This window comes from Thalia democratica, unplaced genomic scaffold (assembly GCF_965202585.1).
Source record: "Thalia democratica unplaced genomic scaffold, ktThaDemo2.hap1.1 HAP1_SCAFFOLD_279, whole genome shotgun sequence".
Taxonomy (NCBI): Eukaryota; Metazoa; Chordata; class Thaliacea; order Salpida; family Salpidae; genus Thalia; species Thalia democratica.
The window spans coordinates 80,044-89,135 of record NW_028139387.1 but is presented as its reverse complement, the minus strand read 5'-3'; the positions used below and the strand labels follow the sequence as shown (position 1 = coordinate 89,135).

Sequence of the window (9,092 nt, the reverse complement as noted above, 5' to 3'; positions counted from 1 at the left end):
GGCATCGTAAAATTTTGTTTGGGAAACCTAGATTTAAAAATTAGAAAAAAATATAATAAAATCAAGCAAAACCTTACACAACATGTACAAGCAGACCCGATTTCTTTTTCAATTTGTAGATATAAACTTAAAAATAATATGTTTACACTACTGTAAGTAAATTGGATTTAATTTATCAACTTGTTTTAATGAGGTAAAACATATACCATTGGTCTTAACTTTTAGGTTTTAGTATAAAACTTTAGATGTCTCTTACACACTTAGTAAAGTCCTAAAATTGTTTTTTCAGACTTAAAGACTCAAAATCTATACTTTCAACAGGTTTCACAAAACATATAAAAGTTTATTATAACACCATACTAACCCTGATATCAGAGAACTCCTTGGTAACGATGAATGCGCACAAGTAATTGAAGAAAGTTGCAGTTGATGCCGATTTACTTCTGGCCCTGGTACATGTCAGTTCTGCAACCATGAACCAAGGTATTGGTCCGAGTCCGAATGAAAACGCCATAATGTCTATCATGACGCTTGATAGAGAGAGCCAAGATAGGTAGCCTGTTAATATCAACAATAGATTGGTAAGGTTGACTTATTAGTAAGTAGATGTATTTAGTTTGGCATAACATTTGAATTATATTTAAAAAAAAACCATGCTTATCTTTGAAAAAAAACAAAAACTTTTTTTACTGTACTATCTATAAAATTAATATAATGTCCACCACGACTTTTGATAAACATCTCCATGATAAGTAACCTGAATGTAAGTAGGTATTTATTTATTGAATTTGTAAGTAAAAAAAATATTTTTTTTAGGTCAACTTAACCATTTGATAATGATAACCTCGAAGTTTAAATGTATAATAAAAATTTTATGTTTTTAAAACAGAATGTATGTTTTTACTAACAGAAATTACTTTACACTACAAACCAAAATTATTCTTAAAATTTGAGTTAAATCAAACAAAATAGCTGTATTTACGGCTTGCCTATGTATTAAGTCTTATATTTTCTGATAAAATCAACGACATTCAGTAGGTATAACAAAATAATTAAGAAAAAAAAGTTATTCAGATAGCCAGAAAAAACAAAGTAAAAACTCTTACCATCTGGATCATCCGGTGTTTTAAAATGGAAGTACAAACTGAAAGCAACAAGTGCCAATGACATTACCAATGAAGAAAACATAAGTAATGTTTTTCTACCTGAAAATAAGAACTTAAATTAATGAACAAAACTTTAGTAAAGTTATTAAATTACAATCATATTAATTGTATAGCAATAATATAAGATAAACAAGAGCTACAAATACTAATAATGAACTAAACACTTTATCTTTTTTAAAAAACAAAAAAATTCATTATAAAAATTTTTTATTTGTTAAATAGTTATTGAAAAAGACCACGCTTTAGTATTTTTTAATACATTTATGTTTTTTATAAATATCACCTTCAGTCCGATTCTTATCTAAAATAGACAAATTACTGCATAAAATTTATCCTAATGTTTTATTTTATGAAGGATATTTTAAACTTTTAGTAATATAAACCTGATACATTGATAACTAATCACTAGCACATAAACATGATGTTTACTTACAATTTGTATATTTTTTAAATACTGGTTAATATTTTTTACATTAGCAGTTTAATTAATGTGACAATTTTTTATTTTAGAACCAACTTTTACTTATAACAAAAAATCAAAGATACTATAACTGACCTTATAATTATTTGTAAAAAAATTAGTTGACAACTATTTTTAAATTTATAGGGTTTTTAACACAAAATTTCTATGTAACTTGATTATTAAAAATTAAAATAATTGATTGAACTATTTAACTTATTGTGTAGAATAGAAAATCAAAAAAAAAATATAACTGAGGTAAAAAGATAAATTTAAGATAAAATCAAGCCAATAAACTTTATTGATTTTTAAGTTCACATATGTTGAGTAAGCGTTATAAATTAATTATTAATTCAAATTTGGCCACAAAACTCACTCTATGTATCATGAATAAATTTTGGTGAACTGTTTTTTTTGTCAAATATATAAAACATACTATTTACAAAAACACTTTTACCTGTATTAAACTGTCTTTAAGCAAACTAGTTTAATAGTTAACATTTTTAATAACTAATAAAACATATTGAATAGTTATAACCAGGGGCGTCGCGTGGGGTGTTGCACTGCCGCAACTGCACCACCTTGAAATTTTGTAAGAAAAAAAAAAGTATCTTTAACGTTTTCGTTATTTTTTAGAACGAAATCTCATTTAAAACTTCATTTTTGAAAACGACCTTTTTGCCCACTTCACTGCCGCAAACTCTTAGCTGACTGCCGCAAATGAACTCAAAAAAGCAAAATTTCTTCAAGAATTACCGCAAAATCAATATCTTGCGGTAAGTAAGCTAAGTTGAAAATTCCCTAAAACAGGACTGCTTAAGTATCATCTACAACCTATTGTAAACATAAAATAAAAACAAAGCTAAGCTACTGCAAAGGATTAAACTTGAGTTTATGTACCCACATGATTTTTTAAATTTAACATATCACTTCTATTAAAAGATTTGTCATAAAATGCATATTTTGAAAAAAAGATAAAAACCCTAAATCACCAAAGTCTTAAAAATTTGATTTTTTATTTTAATCTGCATTCATAAACTTAACTATAATTGATTATTGTTATCATTAAGTTAATAAAATAAATAATAAAATTTAAGTTGTGAAAAAAAGAATTAAGAAGTTTATTATAAACTTCTAATTCACTCTTACAGAAAAATATTTTAGGTTTATATTAAATAAAAAATAGTATTATTAAAACAATCACATATTTAAATAAAGTAAATAGCCTTAACTTAGAAACTTTGATTACTTAGATTAGTTTAACATTTTAGGAAAATTTAGTCGACCTCTACTTTATATGACTTTTGGTTTAATTTTTTCATAAACAAAGCAAAAAATTTAGATAAAATTGTTGAAACATGGTTGCCTTGCCTCATAATCAGGATAACTTCAAAATGTTAAAAACTCAAGATGACCCAAGATAAATTAAAACAGACCAAATTAGAAAAATATTCAGGCTGACTAAAGCAGTTTTAACTTTTACTCTGAAAATAACAAGCTTATTTAAAATTAAAAAATAAGTGTTTTACTCCTATGGCCACATGAAAACTAACTAACCAAATTTTTACTTCTATAATGGTTACATATTTATAAGTTATCTTTAAAATTCATGAAAAAATCAACAGCCTCACAACTAAACTTAAAAAAGTTGAGCTCCTGACAAAAATACTGTCATCAAAATTAAAAACAAATTAAAATTATGTAAAGAAAAGATACCCTTAAAAAACTATTGAATTTTTAAAACTCCAACAAAAAACATTAAAATTAGAAAAAAGTTTATAAAAATTTTAATGTTTGTAAAAAAAATGTGCAAATTAGTGAGGGGTAAGGGGGGAGGGTGTATAGGCACTTTTTTACATGTTGTTCTTATTTTAACTTTTTCACAAAGCTAATAGTTACTCGTTAATAAACTTGAAATTTCCAATTAAACTTTTAGTTACAACCAGTCAAAGCCAGAGAGTACAATGATTTATTATACAAGGAGCAAACCAAAACAGCAAAAAATACAATTTTACTGAAAACCTATATTCTCCATCATTTTTAAAACAATTTTTAATTTAACTTTTTCATCCTAATTTTTATAAAATTTTATACTTTTGATGAAGAGAAGTTTTAAATTTTTAAGTATCAATATACAAAAAAAAACTTTTGTTATAACTTTTTTTTTGGTGTTTTAAATACCTAATTTAGCAATTTTTTTTTGTTTTATAAAAGAAACATCTAAAGAATTTGAGGCCAACTTATAAAAAAAAGATATGATTTTAGTGATTTGATTTATTTGTTGTTTGAGTTTATATTATAAAAGTAAGGATTTATTTGTACCTCTGACTGTGAATTACCATATCTCAAAAATTTTTATGAGTTTTTAGTATTGATAAAAGATGACTTGTAGTTAAATTAAAACTGTATAAAGTAATTTCAGTAAAATAATTCTAAAGTATATGTTAAGGGCATAAAGGGGAGGAGGGGGGGTTAAAACATTTTTTTAAACACTGTTTTAGTTTGTGCCTCCCATTATAAACCTTTTGTTGCCTTTGACTTTGACCGGCTATATCTTAAAACATGTACTGAATTTTTAAAATCTGTAAAAAGCATCTTGTAGCTTAGTAAAAACTACATAAAATAAGATCAAATTGTGAAAAAAGTGTTTTATCCCCCCTATGCCCTTAAAAGCTAAGCTTATCTTCAGGTGTAGCAAAAGTTCAGTTGTTTTCAAACTTGACAGTAAAAATATATTTTTATTAAAATAATTGATTTTTTTTTAATTCTGCACCACCTAAAAAAAATACCACGCGACGCCACTGGTTATAACATAATATATTTTTGTAAAACAATGCAAGCATTTTTTTTTATCCTACTCAGTAAAAACTAAGTTTTCAAAATTCTTATAATAATGTTCCCTTTAAGGATAAAAAAACAATAAAGTCAGTATACTTATATATAGTGTAAATTAAAATATTTATTGTTATCATTTTGATAAACGTTTTGAAAAAAATAATTGAGAAAGTTTACACTAACTGGCTGTAAGGTTACTTTCTGTTATTGATATTTTACTTAACTGAACAATACTATTGATAACAGAAACTGATTTAACAGTTTACTTTAGCATAAACTTCTTATTTTACAATTAACATTTTATCCATTTAAAGCTCATTCTAACGTTGTTAAATAATTATATAAACAAAAAACTGCAAAATATTAATTTTGTGAGATAAAACAAAAATTACAACATATTATGTCTTTTAAACTTGATTACGTAATTGGTTTAGTTTCAAGTGCAAATGACGTAATACGTTGCAATTTTTAATTAATCTCAAAGTTTATATTTTTTAGAGCTAAAGTTAGACAAACTTGAATTTGACTTGGGGTTATACGTAGAAAATAACTAAAGATGTAAACAATAAGATACACAAAATTTATATGCTAACATTTTTCTATCCTGAACAACTTTATACTAATCAGTTTCGAACTGGTATCAAATAGAAACTATTTTTTATCAAATGTTGTAATCTTAAACAACATATCACACAATTATTTAAATAATACCAAACATCCTAAACACTAACCCAGTTTATCAACAATGAGACAAGATATGAACGTTGCAACAATTTGAATTCCACTGACTAATAGTGAAGCCATATGTAATTGTGAATCAGTTGTAAACCCGGCTTCCTATAAAAACAAATTAAAACTTATTGTTATCTTAAATATGTAACTATATTTATAGTGAAGACATATGTATATAAAGATCATTCATTGAATATAATGTGAAATTATATGTTTATTAGTTAGTAAAGCAATATAACTTTACAAAGAAGCTTCCATATAAACAAAAAATATCACATTCTGAATTTAAATCAACACTTTTACTATAAAAAATACCTTGAATATGTTATTCAAGTAAAACATGATAGCATTGATTCCAGAAAACTGTTGAAAGAACATAAGTAACAATGACAATATTAGAGGGTATCTATATTGCCGCTTCATTAACAGTTCTTTCCATGTGCATTCATCCGTATCCGAACTTGATCTCATTTGATCTTCCAACTCTCTGATTTCTCGACTGCAATCTGCCTGTTTTGATTGGAGAAAAAATGCAATACTAAATAAAATGAACTGTTGATTTTTAACGTATTGTTCAATCTTTGGTTGTTAAAAAAAAAAGTAAATAAAAGATGAAGAGAACGATCTAATGTTTTAAAATTTTATTCTTAATGTAAAACTGTTCAGAACTTTGTAATATAGCTTAATATATAACGAAACAACTTACTTCTTCTCCCCTCAACCAATGTAGCGCTTGTACAGCTTCAAGTTGTTGATTTTTAAAATACAAATACTGGGGTGACTCCTTAACACAGAAAAATAATAATGATTGTAAAAATGCAAACACAGAACATGCAATGGCAAACCATCTCCAATATAGTGCTCCACCTATGGTATACTTTAAAATTTTACAAATATTAAGTACATGGGTTTGGTATATTATTTGTTTTGAGTAATGTAGGGTATTTTTTTATTAGCCACCTATATACTAATGCCTCACACCAATGATAATTAATGTCAAAAATTATAATTTTTTGCAGTTACGTTTGACTTTGTACATTTATTAATTCTTAGGCTAGTGTTAATATAACTTAAATGCTATCAAAAATCATCAAAAATAAAGTTCCACATAAGTTAAGGAGTTTTAAATATTTAACAAGTAGAAATATCTACTGTAAATCATCTTAATATATGGGTAAGGAATCTTATTGTTTTAATGCAATAAACAATCTTGAAATATTTTTTGAATAAATATGTACTAACCTATTAAATAAGATAAGAAAACTCCAGTAACAATTCCAAGTTGGTTAGAACTTCCTAATAATCCTCTTAATTGGGGAGGAGCTATTTCGGCTAAATATACCTGGAAAATACAACAATGTCTTTTATAAAACATAACTAAATGCATTTAAATTAAAACAAATTAATCTTAAAATTCGAATAACCAAAAACAAGTATACCTGGAAAATTCATAACAGTTGCTTAAAATTATTCAGAAATAGAATACATTTATATCATTATGAAAATAAGATGTAAAGAAATTAAACTAATTGTAAATTATGGTACAAATACTAACAGGTCCAACTAATGAGGTCACACCAGTTGCAATTCCTTGTATGACCCTTCCAGCGCAAATCATACCAACATTGCTGGAGTATGCTATCAGCTGCAAATATATACAACGTAATATTATTAGTTGCTTAACTAAGAAGTTTCTTTTGTAAGATTTTAACTCGGAATTATCTTAAATTAAATTAATTTTATCCTGTTGAAATTGAATACTAAACTTTTTTTTAATTACATTTGCTACTTTTTGTTTAAATATTCTCAAAAAATTTTCTTTCTGCAACTAACTTTTATATTAAAAAAAAGTATACATATTTTTTTAACGTATAAATTTTATTTTATTATAATTTGATTGCGCATTTTTTTAATTTATAAATATGCATAATTTAATACTGTTAGTTGTATTGCAAAAAACTTGCTGGTGTATGATTTTAGGTGAGAGATTTAAAAACATATTATATCTTCAAAAACAAAGCTTAAAAAAATACTAAACTTTCTGATATTTGTAACAATATATTAGTGTTCATAAAAAACATTGTTTATGCAACGAATGGTTAACTTTAAAACACACATGCAATTCAAATATGTTTACCATATGAAGCTTAATTTAATAATGTTCACTTAAATATGCTTGAATAACTTGAATAAACTAACTTAAAAAATAATTGTATGATTATTCATTCTGTAAACTGTTAAAGATTTACTTAAATTAACTATTTAATACTTAGCAAACAAAACATACTAATAATCCAACAAGGTAGGGTATGGCTGAGAAGAGTTCGCAAAATTTTCTTCCAAATCTAAACATCAGATCACCAGCAATGATACCACCTAACATAGCACCAAGTGTAACCAAGGACTGTTGCAAAAAATATTTGAAAATAAGACTTGAATGATTTTTAAAAGTTGGAATCATTTTATAGGTAACTAAAGATTGTTTAAAGTTATAGGGTGTTACAATATAAAAAAACATCAACTAATATTTTAAGTGTTACCAGAGACTGTTTGAGCAATATTTTTAAATTAATAGTTTTACTTGGTCTGATATTATTGTAGCCACTAAAAAAAACTTTAGTTTGGTTAGTTTTATTAATAAATTACATTAAAGTGTTTGTATTTAAGTTAGATTAATAACTATTAACAAAGATGTTGCCAGTGATTGTTCAAATTGTTTATGAGGTTGAATGAAATAACATGTTAATACTTAACTGTTTTACTAAAAATAGTGAGATGTTTTAAAACATATTTTTTTTTTAACTTTAGTAAAAAAATGATGGGTGCCCTATGATAAGTAGAACACAAGCATACCATAGTCAGCATATAACTAAAAAAATATAACTTCAAATGTTTTAAGAAAAAACAAATATAACTTCAATATGTTTACTATATTTTTATCTTTGAGTATGAAATAAAAAAGTAGAATTTTATATAATAAGAAAAAAATTATATTTAATTTAAAATTACGCATAATATATCAATACTGTGTTATGCTGCTCATAGAACATTTTGACAATGTATATCTTATAAAAAATGACAATAAAAAATACTAAGATTATCAAAAACAAACCCCAATCCAAGTTTCATCATTATCGGTGATGTCAATCTTGGAAGAAGAAGTGTCATCCTGCATAGATTTAATGAGTGGTGATGAAAACCCAAGTGCCAATCCAACATTGATCGCACCAACAAAAGCAGCAGATGCAGACAAGTACAAGTTCCTGCTTCCTTTTATCCTGTGGATACTTTACATTAGAAAAATGCATTAAGTTACAAGCGAAGCAGATAAATTGTAAAGTTTAATGTACTATTGCTTTTAAGCTTGTATATAATTTTTCAGTTATTATACATTCTTAGTTAATATATATTATATATATACATGATTTTATTTGTGAACATAACACACAACATTAATGTTACATATAAATGAAAAAACTTAAGAATAATAAAATTATTTGGTTGTTATTTTAAATAACTTGTAACACTTGTTCATATTTTTTCAAACATTATGATGTACAAAATAACAACACTAAATATATACTTGAGCAAAAAATTGATTTACTTTTTGATAAACTGTTTATAGGTTTTGAATCATTTACATTTTTTTATTACTTGTGAAATGTTTTTTTAAAGACTTAACATTTATTTCAACAAATTTATTTTAGGTGACCAGTTATATAACCACCTTAAATACTACAAGTAGATTTTGTCACTAGTTTTCAATTATGTTATAAGATTAAACTTAAAATATCTAATATACTAAACAAAACTCACACAACTTTTTCTTGCGGTTGTTGGGTTTTTTCTTCCTTGTCAGGATGCATCAAAGCTCTCGACTCCCCTTCGGAATCAGACAT

General features: G+C 25.3%; 1 protein-coding gene across 1 annotated transcript; it reads right to left on the bottom strand.

Moving 5' to 3' along the window:
* Positions 1-364: 364 nt before the first annotated feature.
* On the bottom strand, positions 365-9,092 carry LOC145846094 (facilitated trehalose transporter Tret1-like; the record flags this gene model as incomplete). Its single annotated transcript, XM_082953009.1, has 10 exons — positions 9,010-9,092; positions 8,306-8,471; positions 7,481-7,597; positions 6,749-6,838; positions 6,436-6,535; positions 5,900-6,060; positions 5,509-5,703; positions 5,193-5,298; positions 1,107-1,205; positions 365-558 (listed from the first exon to the last, which is right to left on the bottom strand). Coding segments are annotated over exons 1-10 (1,311 nt in total), but the record flags the coding sequence as incomplete, so codon positions are not given.